The 20,938-nt window shown below is 51.9% G+C and overlaps 10 protein-coding genes across 10 annotated transcripts; 9 read left to right on the top strand and 1 right to left on the bottom strand.

Moving 5' to 3' along the window:
• Positions 1–2,363: 2,363 nt before the first annotated feature.
• Positions 2,364–2,664, top strand: NUU61_005247 (uncharacterized protein; the record flags this gene model as incomplete). The annotated part of the gene is made up of 2 exons (XM_056655829.1): positions 2,364–2,392; positions 2,451–2,664. 2 exons carry the CDS (start codon positions 2,364–2,366, stop codon positions 2,662–2,664), a joined length of 243 nt encoding a protein of 80 aa, XP_056511442.1.
• A 138-nt stretch (positions 2,665–2,802) lies between these two features.
• Positions 2,803–4,084, bottom strand: NUU61_005246 (alpha/beta hydrolase; the record flags this gene model as incomplete). Its single annotated transcript, XM_056655828.1, has 2 exons — positions 2,803–3,616; positions 3,678–4,084. 2 exons carry the CDS (start codon positions 4,082–4,084, stop codon positions 2,803–2,805), a joined length of 1,221 nt encoding a protein of 406 aa, XP_056511441.1.
• Positions 4,085–6,685: 2,601 nt separating this feature from the next.
• NUU61_005245 (metallophosphatase domain-containing protein) lies at positions 6,686–7,582 on the top strand (the record flags this gene model as incomplete). The annotated part of the gene is made up of 1 exon (XM_056655827.1): positions 6,686–7,582. The coding sequence occupies one exon, from the start codon at positions 6,686–6,688 to the stop codon at positions 7,580–7,582; it is 897 nt and encodes a 298-aa protein (XP_056511440.1).
• Positions 7,583–8,286: 704 nt separating this feature from the next.
• NUU61_005244 (uncharacterized protein) lies at positions 8,287–8,926 on the top strand (the record flags this gene model as incomplete). Its single annotated transcript, XM_056655826.1, has 3 exons — positions 8,287–8,292; positions 8,462–8,618; positions 8,676–8,926. The coding sequence occupies 3 exons, from the start codon at positions 8,287–8,289 to the stop codon at positions 8,924–8,926; spliced, it is 414 nt and encodes a 137-aa protein (XP_056511439.1).
• Positions 8,927–8,995: 69 nt separating this feature from the next.
• On the top strand, positions 8,996–9,667 carry NUU61_005243 (uncharacterized protein; the record flags this gene model as incomplete). Its single annotated transcript, XM_056655825.1, has 1 exon — positions 8,996–9,667. The coding sequence occupies one exon, from the start codon at positions 8,996–8,998 to the stop codon at positions 9,665–9,667; it is 672 nt and encodes a 223-aa protein (XP_056511438.1).
• A 571-nt stretch (positions 9,668–10,238) lies between these two features.
• Positions 10,239–11,541, top strand: NUU61_005242 (WD40 repeat domain-containing protein; the record flags this gene model as incomplete). Its single annotated transcript, XM_056655824.1, has 2 exons — positions 10,239–10,597; positions 10,668–11,541. 2 exons carry the CDS (start codon positions 10,239–10,241, stop codon positions 11,539–11,541), a joined length of 1,233 nt encoding a protein of 410 aa, XP_056511437.1.
• A 490-nt stretch (positions 11,542–12,031) lies between these two features.
• NUU61_005241 (maleylacetate reductase) lies at positions 12,032–13,164 on the top strand (the record flags this gene model as incomplete). The annotated part of the gene is made up of 2 exons (XM_056655823.1): positions 12,032–12,557; positions 12,617–13,164. 2 exons carry the CDS (start codon positions 12,032–12,034, stop codon positions 13,162–13,164), a joined length of 1,074 nt encoding a protein of 357 aa, XP_056511436.1.
• A 244-nt stretch (positions 13,165–13,408) lies between these two features.
• Positions 13,409–15,094, top strand: NUU61_005240 (2-(3-amino-3-carboxypropyl)histidine synthase subunit 1/2; the record flags this gene model as incomplete). Its single annotated transcript, XM_056655822.1, has 1 exon — positions 13,409–15,094. The coding sequence occupies one exon, from the start codon at positions 13,409–13,411 to the stop codon at positions 15,092–15,094; it is 1,686 nt and encodes a 561-aa protein (XP_056511435.1).
• A 541-nt stretch (positions 15,095–15,635) lies between these two features.
• Positions 15,636–18,251, top strand: NUU61_005239 (uncharacterized protein; the record flags this gene model as incomplete). The annotated part of the gene is made up of 1 exon (XM_056655821.1): positions 15,636–18,251. One exon carries the CDS (start codon positions 15,636–15,638, stop codon positions 18,249–18,251), a length of 2,616 nt encoding a protein of 871 aa, XP_056511434.1.
• A 2,062-nt stretch (positions 18,252–20,313) lies between these two features.
• On the top strand, positions 20,314–20,572 carry NUU61_005238 (uncharacterized protein; the record flags this gene model as incomplete). Its single annotated transcript, XM_056655820.1, has 2 exons — positions 20,314–20,443; positions 20,520–20,572. The coding sequence occupies 2 exons, from the start codon at positions 20,314–20,316 to the stop codon at positions 20,570–20,572; spliced, it is 183 nt and encodes a 60-aa protein (XP_056511433.1).
• Positions 20,573–20,938: the final 366 nt, after the last annotated feature.

Genomic DNA, 20,938 nt, shown 5'->3' with positions numbered 1-20,938 from the left:
TGAAGGGGGTATAGATTATCTGCAAGGTGTCGGGGCATTAATTTTATTTATTTGCTACAATCATTAGGTGTAATAATAATGAAATACAATAATTAGAAGAGAAAAGTCAAGTGAGTTGCAGGAAGATCATTGCGGGAGTTAGGGCAAGACGTCACCCGTTATACTCCAGACGTTGCACAAAACCACCTCGAACAAAGTCAGCTACCACCATCACCTGAGACACTTTTCAAGATCAAATGAGGGACGTTCAACAGCCTCACATGCAAGCAACCGAGCCACCTTGCAGATCGACGGGGGAGATAAAGTTGGGAGGAATTCCGCAGCTCGGACCAAGTCGTGCCTTGCATAGTTCAAGTGGAGCCCGCAACGTCCCAGCATTGCTCGCTAAGAGGAAGCGGAATGATCGCTAAACTAGTTCCAGGACGCGTGGGAAAAGCAACCTTATTATCTGAAACACCGGTCCCCCCCATATGGCTTTGTGTTTTAATGCCTGTGGCTTTGCTCCAGTCCCCTCCGGTCCGTGAGATCGATTCTCATCTCAAGAAGCTGGACTAGCTGAACTCGCTACATACTTCGGCAAATGCACGCGGCACGGTCCATCTCGAAGCGGTCCGCTCGCCACGCCTCACCCGGAATGGTGGCGGGATTTCCGCGGCCCTAATCCTCAGCTAGTTCCCCAATGTTAGATGTACTCCATCGGACTACCCCGGCAGGGTGTCAAGCCACAGGAGAGGTCCAAGCTTGTATGTCGTAAACTAGTGTTCCTGCGGAATCGTCGAACAACCTGCAGGAGCCGGAGATCTCGAGAGGGATACCCGGGGCGTACCATGCTTACGCTCCAGGTGAAACGCGCTGGCCGATGCTTTCTCCTTTTGGACGAGTCGGGTGGTAGACTCGTCATAACGGCTTTTTTTATTCTTTTCAAAGTAAACCCGGAGTACCCACGTGCCCTTTTCATTCCCCCTTTCTTCACTGAGGACCCTTAGAGGGAGACGACCGGAGTCAATATGAAACAAGAAGGTTGGGGTGTCGATGAGCTTGTGTGTATGTGAGGCTTAGCATTCCGGAGATATTAGCAAGGTACTAAGGCTATGCAGAATGACTCGTAAGGTTATGTCTTTTCTAATGAGTAATTAAAGATTGAGACGTGGCTGGTATGAGAAAGACCTATTTTCAGTGATTACCTCATAGGGCCTCACCCCGGAGAGGGTGTGTGTGCAAGGCACACGTCGTGACTCGTCGATCCGCAAGTGATGTCAAGGGGAAATGAACAGGGAACATGCAGGTGCGCGTGGCCCTCGAGAATGCTGCATCGCAAGCTTTTACTGTTTCCGGGCGAATTGGAGGCCCTCTCCTGGGGCAATGCGTGATCTCCATGCGATCGACCACGTTGGTCCCACGACCGGTTTCACTTTGACCCTTGGACTTGTCTAAAAAGAGAAAAAAGAAAAAGAAAAAGAAAAGAAATCAAGAATTAAATGCTATTACGAAGCGCAGTTGCCGCCAAGTAACCCCGGACCCTCGAGATCCCTTGTTTGATACCTCGATTCAACATCTACACCTCTCTCTCTCCCTTTCATTCCACGGCCCATATACCGAAAACAGTGCTGCCCGGGCTGAGACATGTGGTTCGCCATGTGCTCAAATACGCTGAGAATGCGGATTATAGCAAATTGAATTTATTTATTTATCTTTTTCTATTTCTATAGTCGATCGTGGAGACCCACACATCCTCATCATGCATCTGGTACCTGCCTCCCTGCACTCCGCCCTCCCCACTCGCCATGCAGAAATTAAAATTAGAGAAAAATAAATAGATATTCTAAACCAATAGGAAAACGGTCGCCTGTTTCGTGTTGGTGGAGGAACGGGTTTGTGCTTGGCCCACACCATGGTGCGCCTCGAAGGGGAAAATTCCAGACCCGCCATGCGTTCATGCGGACCGAATCTGTCAGAGGCTCGAGGGGAGGGAGTACGCAGATGGTGTCACAGACGCTTGGCCAGAGGATGATCCTTTCCTCCTTTCTATGTTGCCCGTTAAGCTCCCCTTCGTCCATGTGGGCCGGCTGTAAGCTCCTGCCGGACTCGCGTGCGCAAAAAGGCATGCTGCCGAGAGAGCATAGCCTCGCTGGTTTGGAAGTATATATAGGGGGAGGGCAGTAGGTCTCATGAGTTTGATATATTCCATTCAAACCATTGCTCAGGCAGAACATCGAAAACTGCTTCCAACTCTTCAATATATCAAACCTCCCATCAATCCCTCTGCTATACTTGGACATTTCTTCCATTTCCTCTTCTTCTGAACTACCTTTCCACTGGCCAAGCTATCTTCTTCCCCCCTCCTGCCTCTTCTATCATTAGTCATGTCTATCCCAGAGGGTGCATCCACAAAGTGAGTCTATACTTTCTGCTAAATGTCACTATTTGTCCAATAACTAACCCTTGGATAGTCTCCGCAACAGCACTACTGCAAACTCCCTCAGCCGACGAAACCTCAGCCAAATACCCCGGAGCAGTCGCACCAACGTGGACCGATTCGCCCGGGCACCCTCATCGGAAGGGCCCTACTTTGCCGGCGCGCGCATGCAGGAGCGGTCATCACATCTCGTGGGGTTATCAACGCAGCTCAGTGCAATGGATGAGATCTTCAGATCTGGAAGCTAGAAAATGCAAAAAAAAAAAAAAAAAAAAGTCAAAAAGAAAAATGACCCTGACCTCTATGTAGTCTGTCTATTAGACGTAGGGAATCTAAACTAGATCATAGATCCCTTAAATAAAAAACAAGCAGAAGAAAAGGAAAACTCAAAGCAAGTACCAGATGTATGAGGCCACCTCTTCATACTTGGTGCTGGGGAACTCGTGGCCTGCATCGTAGAACTTGAACGCTGCGTTTCCGCCCAGGGCAGCGGTGGCATCGACGATAAGTTCGTCTTTAATAATAATTGCATCGTTGCTACCACCCAGAATGTGGACCTTGTCACCAGACAGTCTTTTCTCTCCGGGGTTACCTGAGACGCTGCTCTGGGTAAGATAAGTTCCAAGTCGAGCCCACGTATTCCATTGGCGCTGTCCCAGGATCGGTCCATGGCGCATACTAGACATAAACGCATGGACGAAGCCGGCATGATTGTTGACTTGCCATGCAACGGCAGAGGGCACATTGATATGCGGGTATGCGCGAGACAGGATCTGGACATTGGCAGCACTCTGCGTCGGCAGCTCCTCGGTGAGTGCATCGGCAGCATTGAGCTTCTCGCTCTTAGGTTTGGGCCCCACCAGAGGTCCCGCTCGCAGTCGGCGGCCAACCAAATACCCAAGCAAGCGTTCGGGCATCAGACCGCGAGAGTAGAGCAATCGACTCTGGAAGCTGATCTGCGAGTCGCGAACCAAGCCGGCGGGAGCCAACAGTACGAGCGATGACAGCAGCTGTGGGAAGAAAGACGCAAAGCCTGCGGCAATACCACCGCCCAAGGAGTATCCGACCAGAGAAAATTTGCCCGATTGAGCGCCAGTCCATGAAACGGGCGACGATGCCAGGGCCAGCAGGATCTGCGTGGCAAAGAGACGGTCATCCTGCGGCAGGTCTGCAGGACAATCGGAGTAGCCTCTCCCAAAGCTAGTGGAGTCAGTCCGCCACAAACATCCCACACAAAAAGGCCATCACAGTGAAAACCTACAGGTCGAAGAGCATCACACGGCAACCTCGGTCCACCAGCGCATGGGCCAACCCACCAAGCGCGATACACGGCGTGGTAATCCCATGCACCAGCAAGACCTTGGGCCCGTCTTCAGGGCCCCATTCATACACCCGGATGGATCCATACGGACTGGCAACATCGCGCGCGCCTGGCAGGACGTCATTTGGGAGCGGCAGATTGCGGTTTTCTGCCTCCGATAAGCCGGGCAGAACGGTCGCCCGGGGCGACAGGAGCACTGTTTCGCGATGCTCACTTTGGGGGATGAGTGATCGAAGGAGCAGGCCAAGTGTGAAGGAGGCTCCGGCGACGGCCAGCAGGGGCAGCTGGGTTCGCTGGTTCGAGATGGAATCGGATAAGAAATCCACGGTTTCGCGGTACAGGGCCATGTTTGCGTAGAAGGCGGCCCTGGTCCTGCCAGTCGGGTGCGAGCAAGTTTATTTAGTGTGCCGTGTATAGCTTTGTTATAGATATACCAAACAATGAGACAATGAATGAGACGTAGAGGCAATGGAATTGAAGAAGAGACTCGTAGGGGATGGACCGAGGCCCAATGCTGACAATGCTGCCATGTGCGATAAGATAAGAACGACGATCGCTGGATTGGAATTTTCCTAATTTGGAATAGTTCTGTCTCTTTTAATGATTATATGAAGGCTGATCTTATAAAATAACTGAGTTGCGATGCCCCAGATCCCAGTGAAGACTGGAGACCCACTTATAAATGCGAAGGGGAGTCACGCGTCAAAAGACTTACTTGCTCTAGAGAGCCTAGATTAGATGAGAAGATATAACATATGAAAAGGTAGGCATGAAGGGGAGAAGAATTCGACAGAATAACTGAATGTATACTTGTTGAAGCGCGGGTTTTGCTCCGCGTCCATCTTAAAAGAAATCAGCCTAAAAGCACCCCAGTTTTCCCGAAGGTACTCTATTGAATTCGACTTGGTAGACTTTCATTGCAACCGGCAACGATCGGCACTTCCTTTCGAAAACTGATCTATAATCCATGAATACTCGTGGGGAGACGCCTCGCCAAGGTCTCGGAGATATAGATGCCAATAGAAAACCAACGTGGTCTACAGTTCGGCTACTGTGACGGAACGGCCGTGTCGCATTTGGATACTATCAACTTCGTACCTTATACGATTATGCAACATCATGTAATGCTTTGGTTGCTACTCAATTTAATTTAGTAAGAACATAATCGACATGCCAACTAGAGTACCAATTCTAGCTTGTCATATTTTATCATCACACCGTTGTCAAACATACTGCAGGGAAGTGGGCAGATGTCAGCTACATCGAAATCCCGGGGCACGGAGAGGATCCTTGCAATATTCTTGACAGTTAGCCACTTTCTCTTTTTTTTAAAAAAAAAAATCCGGCGCACTAGCCAAGGCTCAAATTTATCCTTTATTTCACTTCGCTTAACCTTCAATGCTTCAGATTGGATCAAAATCAGCGAAATATAGAGGTAGTTCCCTCGTTTCGAATTAAGACAGATACAGCAGCGCCAACAGGGGAAATAACCCAGCGCTAAGTTGCTGCCGTCTCATTGAAGGAGATTCTACTTACGTTATCCGTCAGGCCCTGCCCAAACTAACCGAGGGGTGACTCGCTTCGACCTGAAACGCCCTATACCCAAAACGCCGTGAAGAGAACACTCCGCACCTCGGCATCGTCTCTCGCCAATCTGGGGGACCTGAACGCCTCTCTTCCCTCCCGTGAAGCCACGGGCGGTCGTTGATTCCGGTGGCGTTCTTGGCATATTTATGCTGTACAGGAAATGCGTATCATGGGCATAAATTGGATGAGAAAATGAGAAAAATCTCAGGATCATGGAAGAGCCGATAAAAGACACCTCGGATGACAATAAATATCATGAAATATGGGGGGAAAATTATATGATAAACACTCATCAAAAAGATATGACAGCAGATGTATACTTGTGGCTTGTGGCTTACGGATATTGCCCTAAACAAACCCCTTCGATACTAACGCACTGAGCCGGAGGATCCTCCGTTTCTGGGGACATTAACGCCAGCCCTCTCTCTATACCTGCTTCATCTTCTGTCAGATCTCTGGCAAGGTACTATGCGAGGCTATCCAACGATGTTCCTTCCCATCTTGGCTGCAGTCCTGAATCCACCCTGAAATCAATCAACGCCCAATAAGGCAGTGGCCGTGGCTCAGATGAAGGATCGTCTTGGTGGTCCATGCCAATTTGGGGACGGCTTCACGGTCCGTCACACCGGGCACAATGCGCCGAAGGGTCCTGGCAAGAGAAGAAAAAAATCAAGGGCAGATAGAAACAGAGATATAAAGCTCATCTTCATCCCTCGACTCATACTCCATTCCGCATCAGCTGCAGGTCAGTAAAAGTCGACCACATCAAATTCTCTCTTCGGTCCCGCCATGGTATCGACAACTGTATACGACACCTACAATGCGGGGACTGGCGTTCTAGCAACAGCGTGGGCCCTTACTGCGGCTTCAGTCGTCGCCATGGCCTGCAGGTGGTCGCCAAGATCAAGATTTTCCTCTTCGAATTAATGTTAATGATATTGTGATGAGCATTGGCCTCGTGCTTCGGACCTGTTTCCCCCTGCAGGATGAAGGGCTGACCCTGTCATTATGCTTGTATTTGTGGTTTTTCCTCATTGCCAGTTCTGCATGCGTTACCGTCGCAGTCCAGGTTAGCCTAATAGCAGTATCACGTCGCAGTGATAATATTGCTCAGATACGAAGAAAAGATCAACAGAACACAGTAGCATTGATGAAACAATTAAGCATGAGGTAGGAAAAAACGGAGAGACAGCGACAAAAGAATTCAGAGATTTGTAAGAGGCCAAGACGGTCACATGATCAGCAGCGGTCGCATGGACAGGGATTATATAATCCTACGGCGACCGTTCATTCCAAACAGACAGTACTTCATCAGCTCGCTTGTTACTACCGATAAATTCCTGGGTCTCAACTCTTCAATCATGTCCAGTCTTCACGAACTCGTTCATCGACAGCGACCAGGACTATGGCAAAAGTTTCGGGCCCAGCCTTACGTCTTCCTCGCACGAACGCTTTACAGTTGGCATAAACCTATTCTAGCTATGCCTCTTCCAAGTCCTGTTGCGGTTGTCTGTATCTCCGATACTCATAACACCCAAACCGGTGTTCCGGATGGAGATATCCTTATACATGCTGGTGATCTCACACAGTCTGGGTCTTTCCAGGAACTCCAGGACGCACTCGGCTGGCTACGCGGCCTGCCTCATCCTATCAAAATCGTGATTGCTGGCAATCATGAGCTATTACTTGATTCAGCATGGGATGATTCATCCGGTCAAGCAGCCTCTAAGCGAGCTCAGCTCGACTGGGGTGATATTATCTACCTGGAAAATGATGAAGTAACAATTTCCTGCCCGAATGGTCGTCAGCTCAGGGTCTACGGGAGTCCTTATTCTACCCGGCACGGCAATTGGGCCTTTCAATACCCCCGAAATCAGGATGTATGGGCTGGCTCAGTACCAGATGGAATTGACGTGCTCATTACTCATAGTCCGCCATTTGCTCATCTTGATCTACTCAAGTTGGGCTGTCCTCATCTACTACAGACGCTATGGAGAGTTCGACCAAGGCTGCATGTATTTGGTCATGTACATGAGGGTTCAGGAACCGACTTAATGTTATTTAATGGACTCCAGGAGGCGTACGAGCGCACTGTCGCTGCTGGAGGGGGCTTCAGAAATCTTCTGCTTACAGCGTGGGAATTAGCTAAGGCATGTCTCCGTCCGGCCGTTGAAGCAAAATGTTTACTCGTAAACCCATCCATCGTTGGAGGTGTGCGGGATAATGAACGGAAGCAGCCCATCAAAGTCTTTATTTGACGTTGTTGTAATCTAGTTGACCAACTGAATTGAGTCACACCTTTCTTGACTTCCAAATTCCTCTATAGTGACCCCGGAGGGGTTAGATCGAGGGCGAGCAAATTGTGGTTAGTTGGCGTATAATCAGGATGGGCTGTTAAGTGCTGGGTCAATTTCGACCCTCTCTTTATCATGATTTGCTATACATGCTTCCTTACACCTATTTTTTTGGTTGCTGTGTATGCATATCATATTTTGCTTCTTTGTATGAAGCTCCCTAGCGATGTATCCGAAGAGGACTCTTTAGAACAAAAGAAGAAGAAGAGGGTAAAAGAATCAAATTGCGACAATGTGTGGCGAATATGGTACCTCATGGTAGAGGGCAGGGGCGAGGATGAGAGAACGGAGATGGGAAGAAAGCGTTGGTAAGGTTTGGGAAGTTTGGCGGGTTTGGGATAAGAGCACCCACCAAATGGCCGCATCCCCCAACATCCTGTTTCTCTTTTCTTTCCCTCTCTAGCGTTGCTTCCTTCGTCTGAATGCATAGTATCTTCGTGATATTCTTGGCTCATAACATAGAAGCAAGGCTTATTCAAACCTTTTTCCAGCGCTGGTAGAGCTGAGAGACGTCAATTCCGACGCGCTCAAGCTACCTAGTTGCTGCATCCCCAACACCAACAACCGACGCGAAGAAACAGACCGCCGATACTCTATTATCTTCCAGTATGGAGGTGGCGAGAGAGACGAAGAAGTCTATGTCGATTCTGTTGACGAGTTGATGAACTGGATCCAGTCTGACCCAGTAACGGCCTGGAGGATCATGGTGAAACGCCAAGTCGAAATCAACGACCTCAAGAAGCAGTTGGAGGATTTAGCCGTTGCCTACGCCAACACCTAAAGGGTACCCAGGAGACCGACCAGCTGAAAAACGCAATCCAGCGCTTGAAGGAATTAAACCGTGGCGCCACCGAAGACCGTGACGCTAACCTGGAAGAGGAATACGCTCGCATGCGTGACGAGCTGAAGGAGACTAAGAACGCCCGTGACGAAGCTATCCGTGAGTGAGATGGCCTAGTTACCGCTATGAGACTCTTGGTTACTGGAACCCCGAGAGGATCCCCTGCACCCTCTGATACCGCCGCCGGTGGTAGTCACCGCAAGACCGTCAAGATGCCTGACCCGCCGACGCTAATTGATGGCAAGAACGTGCGTTTCAAAGCCTGGAAAACCGAAATTCGCAAGAAACTCCGACTGAACTATGATTATTACCCTACCGAAGACCACAAGATGGCTTACCTGAAGAGTCGATGCGAAGGGAAGGCCCCCATGCACATTGACCCTCGCATGCAGAAAAATCCCCCCTAACCATACCAGCACATCGATGATATCTTTATCCACCTGGAAAGTGTCTTCCACAATTCAGATCGCAAGCGAATGGACCGAAATGAGTACAACCTGCTCAAGATGGACTCTAATCAGGACTTGGGCGATTTCCTTGCTAAGTTTACCCGTCTCGCCGAAGAATCTACCAGCTTAGATCTTCGAAAACAGGACCTCTACGCCAAGATACCGACCTTGATACAGAACCAGGTCATGATGGATGTCGATGACGAGAGTGCCACCCTAGACCAGTTTGTTCGCAAGTGCCAGCGTGCTTCCGGCCTGATTTCTCAGCAGCACGCTACTCGCAACCTTAATAAGGCAAATGACAACAAGAAGAATGACGGCAACGGTGGTAATACAGCTAAGAACATCACTACCACGCCTAACAATTATCCCCCAGTCCTCGGTCCCGTCTTGGACCCTTGTCCCCGCCATCTTGGCCCCCCGAGTCCGAGATGGCCTTGGCACGGCCGGATACATCGTCTATCTGGTAGTGGAATAAGCACCGGACAACCTTATGATCAAGATGACGCGGCTCGCTACTTGGAGAGACAACCTTCGCAGCACTCTACCGCAAGTGTGACCCAAGTCATTTTGCGATCATGGTTTGCTCATTATCTACTTCAATGGACAACAGAAACAGAAATGTTACTCCCGGCAGTTGACTCAACATACAAGATCATATTCAGTGTCCAGCATGATCCAATTAACCTCAACAACTGAGTTTTCAAGTCCCTTCCACCAAAGATGCATCAACGCGCTCTCCTTTTCTCGGCCTTCGTGGCGGCTGCCCGAGCTCAGCAGGCTGGTACTCTGACAGCAGAGACCCATCCTTCTCTGAACTGGCAATAGTGCTCTTCTGGAGACAGCTGTACCCAGCAGTCCGGCTCTGTGGTCCTCGACTCCAATTGGCGCGTTGAGGCTGAGTCTGCCTCGGCCAGCGTTGCTTTCTCCAACGAGGTTGGCCCTATTGGGTCTACCTATGACTCTGCATGAGTGGGAAATGGGGTTGAGTGATTCTGAGTGGGAAGATATAGTAGATCTGGAGCTAGCAGTGCAAGGAAATGCAGAATTGGAAATATGACGAAGAGATTTGTACATTGAGTGCTGAGTGCTGAGTTGGAGAGAAATGCAAATGTCATTCGTCAATGGCACGCGGAAGATTCTCGGCCCGCCACAGAAAAAAAGAGCTCCGAGCACCTTCATGTCCACTTGTCTCTCCAAGCTCAATTCAACCCTCGTATCCGTTCGTGGAGCTTCTAGTCCGTTTCTTTGATTTTCTAAATCGGCGGCCATGTTTGATACGGTCTGCACGCTCCCGCTCTCGGCGGACCTGTTCACTCAGGCTATCCACCCTAAAGAGCCCGTGGTCTCCGTCGGGCTGGCCTCGGGCCATGTCCAGACTTTCCGACTGCCGTCGGAGGAAGCTGACAGTGATGATGATGGAGATTCAAAATCGACTGCACGGAATGGAAAGGGTCACATTGACACAATGTGGAGAACAAGGCGGCACAAGGGAAGCTGCCGGTGTCTAGGGTTTGGCGTCGACGGGGAATCATTGTATTCCGCTGGCACGGACGGATTGGTGAAAGCTGCCAATTCTGCGACTGGGCAAGTGGAAAACAAGATTGCAATTCCACTCGAGAAGGACGGGTAAGATTTCTACTCCGAGTTCTACGATGTTTGGCGGGACAAGTCGGCTGACTCCTACTTGGTGCTCTAGCTCCGTTGACGCCCCGACCGTGATCCACGCTCTCTCCCCGCAAACGCTTCTGCTGGCCACCGACTCGAGCGCTTTGCACCTCTATGACCTCCGGGTTCCATACTCGCGCGTGTCGGCGCGGCCCGAGCAGTCGCACCACCCGCACGATGACTACATTTCGTCTCTGACCCCGCTGCCGGCATCGGACACCAGCACCTCGGGCTTCAGCAAGCAGTGGGTGACGACGGGTGGCACAACTCTGGCGGTCACGGATCTTCGACGAGGGGTCCTGGTGCGCAGCGAAGACCAGGAAGAAGAATTGATCAGCTCGACCTACATGGGCGGCTTACCGTCAAACGGGACTAGCCGCGGCGAGAAGGTGATTGTGGGAGGCTCCAGCGGCGTCCTGACGCTCTGGGAAAAGGGCGCATGGGACGATCAGGACGAGCGGGTTTATGTCCACCGCGGTTCGGACGGCGGTGAGTCCATCGAGGCGCTGGCAGTTGCCCCTGACCTACTCGGCAAAGGCAAGCTGGTCGCCACCGGTCTCGGTAACGGCAAGGTGAAGTTTGTGCGCATCGGGCCCAACAAGGTCGTTTCGGAGGTCATGCACGACGAAACCGAGGGTGTTGTCGGCCTGGGATTCGATATCGATGGACGTATGGTCTCTGGTGGTGGTCAGGTTGTGAAGGTCTGGCACGAGGCTCTCGATGATATGGAAGGTACCGGTGATTTCCCCGGCAAGCACATGCTCGGCGACAGCGACGATAGCGACGATTCCGATAGTGAGGGAGGCAATCGTCAGGACGCCAAGGACCGCAAGAAGCGCAAGCGGGTCAAGGGCAAGGACCGCAGTGGAGGACAGCATGTCATGGCCTTCCATGATCTGGATTAATGCTTCGCGACTACATTACCTGATACCCATCTTTGTCGAGCAATACCAACCAGAAAAAAAAAGTGATGCATAGCGTCGGTGTTAGGGTTTCTAGGAACCAGAACAATTCATGGTTCTCTCAATTGCGGTCACAGTAGAGTCGGATATACCCTCGAGCATATCCTCCTGGGGAAATCCATATCCGCGACGGTGCTTATTCATGCTGAACTAAGAACGGGGCATTTCCGCTGTCGAGAAAATTTCCTCGTAGTTGCTCCTAGCCACTGGATTTAGAGGTGAGAAGGCATTGTCAGTATGGCAATAGATAGCCATTCTCAACACCCAGCATACTAGAAATATCAAATCCAACAAGGTCAATAGGAAAACATCGCAAAATCGCCGGCAGACCACGGCCCCACAGAATGTATACGGTGGGGTGGCCTGTGGGGGCAAGGCCGAGTATATAAAACCACAAGCCGCGCCCCCGGTCATGAACTGCCAAAGCAAAAGCATGGACGCCTTCGAGTACAACCCCAATCCCGGCCGCGTCGTCTTCGGCAGCGGCACACTGCAGAAGCTCCCCAATGAGATCGCCCGACTACAACTTCAAGCCCCATTGGTGCTTTCAACACCACAGCAGGTTCATCAGGCAGAGAGCATCAAGACCGTGCTTCAGGGCCAGGTCGCCGGCATCTTCAGTGAGGCGACCATGCACACGCCGACACATGTCACCGACAAGGCGGTTGATTATGCACAGGCGCAACGAGCCGACTCGGTGATCTCCATCGGCGGCGGAAGCACTATCGGCCTCGGCAAAGCCATCAGTATTCGCACCGGCTTGCCCCATATCTGCATTCCGACGACGTATGCCGGTAGCGAAATGACCCCGATCCTGGGCGAGACTGCCGATGGACTGAAGAAGACTCGCTCCGACCCTAAGATTTTACCCGGGACGGTCATCTACGATGTGGATCTGACAATGACTCTGCCCGCGTCGATGAGTGCCACCAGCGGCGTCAATGCCATCGCACATGCCGGTTAGTATTTTTCGAAGCAACTTCCATGAACTAATCTGAGCTTCTTTCCGGCGGGATAGTCGAGGCCCTCTACGCCCGCAACACCAACCCGATCATCAACATGATGGCCATGGAGGGTACACGGGCTCTCGCCTCGTCCCTCCCCGAGATTGTCGAGAACCCATCCTCCCAATCCGCCCGATCCCGAGCTCTGTACGGCGCCTGGCTGTGCGGAACATGTCTCGGCAGCGTGGGCATGTCCATTCACCACAAGCTGTGCCACACGCTCGGGGGCAGCTTCAACCTGCCGCACGCCGAGACCCATACCGCTGTCCTGCCGCATGCTATTTCCTACAATGCGCCCAACATCCCCGACGCCATGAAACAGTTGGCAGATGCTCTGCCCGACAGCAATGGCGACGCCATCCACGGGCTGAATGTTCTCTTGACGAAGCTGAAGGTCAAGCGCGGCGTGAGGGATTATGGTATGAAAGAGGAGGATGTCGACAAGGCGGCTGATATCGCTGTCTCGAGCCCTTACTGGAACCCCCGTCCGATCGAGCACCCGCCTATCCGCGAGTTGATCCGCAGGGTTTGGGCGGGTGAGCCGGCGCGGGCGGATTTGTAGATACCCCCATGGCCTGTTCGTATACCAACTTAGTAAAATGTATTCAGAGAGTGCCTGAAGTTGAATGCGAATATATCCCAGAGCATATTGTATGCTTCGTTGGGCTGCCAATGAAGGTTTGGGTAATTTGGGTTATGGCGGGGGGAAGTGGGGGGTGCCCTTTTTTTTTTTCCAAAATTCGACGATCTCCGATTTTCGTCTGATCAACATCCACCAACAACTCGACATTCCCGTCCTTTTCCTAATGGCGTCCGAGATGGAGGCAGCGCCCGTGCTGTCTACCCCCGATAATCGAATTCTGGAGGAAATCGAGCCCGTGGTTTCGCAGAATGCGACTCCATTGTCGGACGACGAAGTCTCCATCACCTACGATATCGAGCGCACGCTGAAAGAGATTCGCCAGGCACGGTACAGGCGCATCGCTCTCCAATTTCCCGATGACATGCTCCCAGATGCCCCGAGGGTTTTTCAATTGCTCAGCCGTGGCCTCGACCGGAAAGTCGTCGCAAATGGCTCCGAACAGCCTTCCAACCAAACACCCGCCGACGCCGACGCGGGCCTGACTCAGTCGGTGTCCCAGCTTCGAGTGGAGGGACAAACTGAGGAGAAGTGGTCGCCACGGCTGTATATCCTTGCAGACACTTCGTATGGGACTTGCTGCGTTGACGAGGTTGCGGCGGAACATGTGGACGCAGATGTGGTTGTGCACTACGGCAGATCGTGTCTGTCCCCGACAGCTAGATTACCGGTGATCTATGTCTTTACGCAAAAGACCCTATCCATTGATCCGGTCGTGCGAGCCTTCAAAGAAACCTATCCTGACCCCGCGACAAAAGTGGTCCTCGCCGCCGACGTGACCTACTCCCATCATGTCCCTGCATTATATACTCGGTTAGTGGAGGAGGGATACACGAACTTATTTGCGACGGAGGTAGTCCATGACCCGTCGTCTGCAATTCCAAATCGCACGGTCCCCGAGTCTGTCCGGGAGCAGCCCCAGAGGCTGTCAGACTGGCAGCTTTTCCACATCTCCGACCCACCAACCGCCCTCCTCTTGACCCTTGCATCACGCGTTGCCGCTATCCATATATACCCCACAACCAGTAACAATGAAGCTGTCAAACCCCTACCGGCATCCACTGCCGTGGCTCTGCGGCGTCGCTATGCGATTCTGACTTCGCTGACTACGGTCCCCATCTGGGGCATCTTGATCAACACTCTCAGTGTGAAGAACTATTTGCACATTGTGGACCATGTCAAGGAGCAAATTGCAGGGGCCGGCAAGAAGAGTTATATGTTCGTGGTGGGCAAATTGAACGCAGCCAAGGTCGCCAATTTCAGCGAGATTGGCGGCTGGGTGGTCATTGGTTGCTGGGAGAGCTCGCTAGTCGACAGCAAGGATTTCTGGAAGCCGGTGATTACCCCGTTTGAATTAGCGCTGGCCCTGAAGGGCGATGCAGAGCGGGTGTGGACCGGGGCGTGGCAGAGTGACTTCCAGGCCATCCTCGATCAGCCCGCGACCAACGGAGATGAGCAGCCATCCCACGGTGCGACCACAGACGAAGAGGATCTGTCGGATTCCGAGTCGGCGCCACCCGAGTTTGATTTACGTACTGGGCGCTACGTTTCGCATTCCCGCCCGATGCGCGATCCCGCGCCCCGCGCTTCCCAACTTGATGGATCTTCCGCCGCTGGGCCATCCGCCGCTAGGGCACTGGCTCGACGGGCTAAAGGCGATTTAGCGATGATCGGCGGTGCCGTGTCACCAGGAGCTGAGTTTCTACGGTCGCAACGGACCTGGAAGGGGTTGGGCAGTGATTTCGACATTCGATATGATGAGGAAGACCCGGCTGATAGCACCCTGGTCAAGGAAGGGCGCAAGGGCATCGCGAGGGGCTACACCGTAGGCGACGCGACCGACAAACACTAGCGGAGATACACCCTTGGGACGACATCCACATGGCATATAGCATGATTCAAGATCGAGAAAAACGAAAGTGTACATAGCGAAAACAAGAATCTCACTGAGAACTTCCACTGGGGTTGCAGCATCACATGACGCTGCGGGCACATCCGGGCTGGAGTGAGCACTTTTTTGCTTCTGGCATCGCCTTTGCTCTTTTCTTCTCTCTTTACCCATCCCTCTCTTGCGTTTCTCTATCTGTATTTGACGAGATCTCCCCATCTTGTCACCCTCTACCCCCTCCTGTCGTCTCCCTCGCCCTCCCTGCTGATCCCGAGCCCTTGCGATTCCCGTCTTATCAATTATCGGCTGTTTACGTTTGATGGCCTTGCATGGTGGCTTGTCTCTGGCTGTAATTGACCTCCCGTCGATGTCTTCTTCGGCCCATCTTATCATGTGTTGTGCCTCTACCGACCGGGCTCGCGACCTCGCGTCAACTCGATTCTCGACCTAAGAGCCGGCGTTTCTCGTTCATCGCGCGGGACCAGTGATGAACCATTCGAACACCATGTCGCAGGATCTCGGTACAGAACCGGCACCCCAGCAGGTGCTGGTGGAAAATGCTCTCCAACACTCCGTCGTCCCCGAAGAACGACCTCTCTCCACCTTTGAATGGATGATCACAACCAATGCGCCTATTCTCGAGTCTCTCCTTCTCCAAATCCCTACCAACACCATCATCGATCTCTACCACACCTCCCACTATCTTCGCACGTTTCTTCGATCTTATCCGACCGCATGGAAGTCTCTCTCGTTCCGGCTGCTCTACCCATCGGGCACGCTAGCCACCACTCGCATCATCGTACCGGGCGTCTCTGACCCCATGACACCTCGCCAGTCGCGGCCCTATGCCTTAGATCAACTTCTCATGAATGTGGTGATACCATTCAGCAGGTGCCTGAAAAACCTGGTGCTGGATAACACGGCCGTGTCGGGGCAGATTCTCATCTCAACCGTGTTGCATGCACGCCGGGAAACATTGGAGCACCTCTCCGTCCGGGGCTGCAAAAATGTCTCCCTCAAGTACCATATCATCCCCTGTCTCACAATGTTCGGACTGCAATATGATGTGGATATGGAGAAGAATATCGGCAGCTCTTCTCCGAAAAAGCGACTTGCCCTCAAGAGTCTTTACGCATATCGGTGCCGTCATCATCGTCGCAGACCTTATCTTTCGGCTTCGCTGCTGCGCAAGGACTCCGACTCCGAGCCTACGCATGACTTGGTCAATCTTTGCCACAAACTGGGGATCTGGACTGACACGGCCTGGTGCACGACTCCCGCCGGCAGGTGCTATCGCAGACGCGGTTATGTTTCGATGAGAGTCCCCCAAGGCTCACCAGAGGTCTGGGTCGTCTTTGACCGGCTCTGGAGGTCCAAGAACTGGATCGGTCCCGCTGATTCCAAGGCTGCTCGACCACAGGAGCGGGACGGTAAGCTCTGGGAGAATGGTGACACTGGGTTTTATGGCGAAGCACTGGGTACCGGCGAGGGCCCTGACCTCGGCGAGGGCAAGATGGTGCCTACGCATTTGCGTCGAAGTCATCGACAGTTTATTGAGCATGTGCGCTGTGACAGCTGTTTTGAGGATATCTCTGAGCGGTGTGAGCAATGCAGCATTCTGATGCACTGTGTTGGGTGCCGGAGGACCCTCTGTGCAAGCTGTGCCTATGAACGACCGTATCTCCACCGGACAAATTCCTCTGCGTCCGCAGCAAACAACTCCAGCGGAAATACCGCGAGTTCCGCGAATTCCATATGGTGGGCGCCTGGGGCTACCCTCTCTCCCAGCTCGATGCAAGATCCCGTGTCTAATCCCATTGACGACAACTTGCTCCCGGCGGCACCTCCGGTGACAAATCCTGCTCTCAAGTTTCATTGGTGCTGCACGGAGCCTATCTTCTCCGGAGGGGGAGGGATCAGCATCGGGACTCCAAGTCGAGACGTGGACCAAGTCCGAGCTGTGCCTTTGCCGCGGGGTCAAGGCTGGGAAGACCTTGAGTATACCGTCAGCGAGTGGAGCAAGACCTTCCCCAAATACGCCTATGGCGATCCGAGCAGCCCCGACTACTCCCTCGAGACTGGACATCTGGCGATGATGAAGTGGCTGCTGGGGCCGCCCAATCGGCAGGTTTCGCCCTGTCCGCGCAACCTCTGCCAGGAGTGCTACGAGTCGCCTCAGTGGAAGGTGCACTGCAAGAGCTGTTCGAAACCGCTCTGCATTGAACACGATCTGCGTGGGCTCCGCCTGCGGATTTGCGGCTATCGAGACCTCGCCTTCGAGAAGATGACCATTCAGAACCGATCCGCCATGGACATGCCGCCTGTGCTCCGCCCCCCTTTCATCATGCGGGATGGCTACCAGCACCAGCTGCCATACAGAACCCAGCGACTTTTCGGCTCGAACAACAGCAGCTTCGCTGATGACCCACATGCAGACGGCTTGGAGGAGACTGGCGATTCGCACGTCAGCGATCTGGCAGCTCGCCCTCTTCCCCGTCAGCACTCACGGTCCTTTTCCGCCCCTACATCTAACCACTCCGGCTCGTCATCTCCGTCCTCTGTTTACTTTGATTCTCCTATCGATGCCCCTAGGTGGCAAGGCTGCCAGTCCTTTTTCTGTCCCCAGTACCGGGCCGTCGGCGACCACCGACAGCGATGCCCTAGCTACCTCCGGGAATGCAAGTCCTGTGCCGTGTACGTCTGTCAGGAATGCATTATCAACAACCCGCCCTGCAATTGTTCTTACTGCGAGGAGAACTACCTCTGCCCCAACTGCATGAAAGTCCGTGCCCGGGATGGCACATGCCGTCGCCGCGATGAAGAAAAAGCACGGCGCGAGCGGAAGTGGAAGAAAGACATGCAGGTGCTCGAGGGCATCCTAGAGCTCAAGGTGGCGAATGAGGTGGCCGAATTTGCGGGCCAATTCTTTACCAGCCTCGAGCAAAATGACCTCCCTCTGCTTGCCGCTCCACCAGATGACATGACCAACTTCACTGGGGATTTCACCCTGCCTCCCGACGATCCAACCGGGTTGGGGGTGCCTTTCGATTTCAACATGACCCTTGACGCCGCCTACTTCCTGGAGCCCAACTACTTCGACTCGCTCTACGAGTCCGAATAGAACCCAGCATTGTGTTTCTGCCCTCGGTTTCTTTAGCGATCTTCCATAACATGGCGTCATCGGGGAATCTTTCTTATTTTCTTTTTCTTATGGCTTTTTTTTTTTTCTCACACCATCTCCCTGTTTCTTTGTATTTTTTTTTCGAAGCGAACAATCCTTTCGAGGTCAATACTACGGGATTCTGCCTCGGGAGTTGCGGCATGGGGCCGGCGCATTGAGCGAGTTTCTCTCCTTTGCTTCTGATCTCCCCCCCCCCTCGTTTTAAACGGGACTGTGGCTGCCGTGCTCCGGTTGCACCGTCTGCCTTACGGTTGCTAGTTCCGCAGGGAATGCAGACCAGACTGACGACATGCCTGGCCGAGGGACTCCACCGAGCCAGAGCTTACGACTTGTTTTCATTTGATTTCTGTTCTGTTTCTCTTTCTCTTTCTCTTTTTCTTTCTATCCCGGGCGGGATCTCCGGGAGCGGGACTTTCGAGTGATATGGCATAGTTGACCGAGCATTTTTATGATTATTGTGTGGTCTTACGCACCATATGGAATTTATGTCAATTACTTCTTTTTTATTTTTACTTTTTTTATTTTACTTCTTACTTCTTACAACTTGGGTGGGTATCCACACATCGTCTGGCAGGTAGATCGATCTCCCCGACAAGCATTGACGCCTTCGCCAGGGGTTCCAGGGTAATGGGTAAACTACACAGCCCAACGCACTCACAGCTGTCGGGAGAATCCTTCCATGCGCCCGCTGTCCTACCGCAACCCGAGCCGGGCAAGAGAGAGAAAAAAAGCGAAGACAGGGCTTAGCTGAAACGAACTTCAGCTCCGACAGTCGCCGCATCGACAAGGGGCGGTCGGGTACGTGTCCGACTCGTCTTGGGCACTGGACGATGCGGTCAACAATGGGCGCATCAGCCACGCAAACCACGTGGGTTTCTTGCAACTATCGGTGAATCTGATGGCTGGGGCCAAGAAACATCTGCCTACACTGCCGCAGATAGTCTCGTGTGTGTGTTTTTTTCTCCTAACCGCGGGTCTGCCATGTCAATCCGCTGGAGATTAGGTGTGGATGTGGATATTCCGTCGATCACTGATCAATCCCAACCCGATTCCCCGGCACATCCCCACTTCCCCCCTTGAATTGGTGGTCTTTTTTTCATTCCTTACTCTCCCCCCTTTCTTGAGACCATAGGGTTACACACTAGGGTAGACGAACAAAGAGAACCGGGGAAGTCATGAACCAAGCGCGGATGCAGGACCAAAATGCCCCGATTGGCACGGGAGTTCTTCGGGTGGTGGAAGTCTTCCTATTAGCGGATTTCGATCTGAGAAGGAAGGCCAGCAAGTCCTGGATTTCAGATTCTATGGAGAAGGGGGACTAAGGGGACTAGGGGGAAGAAGAGGAAGAGAGATCATCGAGCCTGACATCACCAACCTCCCTTAGGTTGGCGCCTAAGGTACCTAAAGCATAAAACCCTTGTACTGTGAGTTTAGGCGCATACTTGGATTTCTTGGGCTTCATTTCTTTTTCTTTTTTTTTTTTGGTGGCGCCACTTCAAAAGAATTCAAGATCCATCTAGCTTGCCTTTACACCAATCATACCCAGTGGATATGCTGTACCCTGCGGATGCCGGGATTCTCCCAGGGTTGAGCGGTCCGTTATCCCGTTTGCCGGGGGGAGTTAAGGCCGAATCCAGGGGGTAAAGAGAGGAGTGAGAGATGTCGGTGAACAGGTCGAAACTTGGATCGAATGCAGAATTTTTTTTTTTCTTTTTGCTATTTTATTTATTATTTATTAATCTACTATTTGATTTTTTTTTTTAACCCTGTGGCTTGACCGGTTTCTTGCCGGAAGCAAACATTTCGAACAAAGGGTTTCTTACCTGGTCCAAATGCTTATACCCAGGTATATATAGCTCAACGTCGCTCAAGACTTGGAGTCTCAGATGTTCCTGAGGAACCATTATCTCTGATTATACTTCTTCTTCTTCTTGGAAATTTATCATTCTCTCCAAATATCTCTTTTTTTCTATATCTCGATCTACAACAAACCACCATCACAATGGACCAACCCAAGACCCAATCCTCCGGCCAAGTAAAGAAGAGCCAGCAGACCACCAACGTCGAGCAATACCAGCAGCGCTGGGAGCAACTGATCCAAGACACCAACAAGCAAATCCAGAAGATCCGAGGTGAGTTTATCTCTATCTTTTTTTTTCTTCCCCCTTGATTGTATATGTCATATGCACACCACAAAGTCCCTGACAGCTATCATAGAAGAGGAAAAGGCCAAGAGATCCAATGAGAGCTCGCAGCAATGATCAGTGCCATGGATGATTGTTTGCTCTTCATCGACTATTACTACACTGAACGATAAACCGCCTATGCAACGGGATGGTGTTTCTTTTGGGAGGGGAATTTACTTTCCTTGTGACTCTATATTTGTGAAATCTTTTTTTTTCTTTCTTTGTGAGTGGGAGATGGATATGGGGCTAGATCCTTTTTTTTATTATTATTTTCATTTCTGGAGTTTGTATTGATTTGATTGATTCGAAATGCATGCATCACCTACTTCTTTGATCCTACCTATGTACCTCACCCCACCTCACCCTACCAAATACCTAGTTAGGCAGTAGGCAGGTATTTTCACCCAGATATCTCCACCAAAGAAGACAGAATTCCAGGGG

This window comes from Penicillium alfredii (genome assembly GCF_028826965.1).
Source record: "Penicillium alfredii strain IBT 34128 chromosome Unknown utg000007l_segment0_segment0, whole genome shotgun sequence".
In the NCBI taxonomy this organism is placed as follows: domain Eukaryota; kingdom Fungi; phylum Ascomycota; class Eurotiomycetes; order Eurotiales; family Aspergillaceae; genus Penicillium; species Penicillium alfredii.
This window is presented reverse-complemented; position numbering and strand designations above follow the sequence as displayed.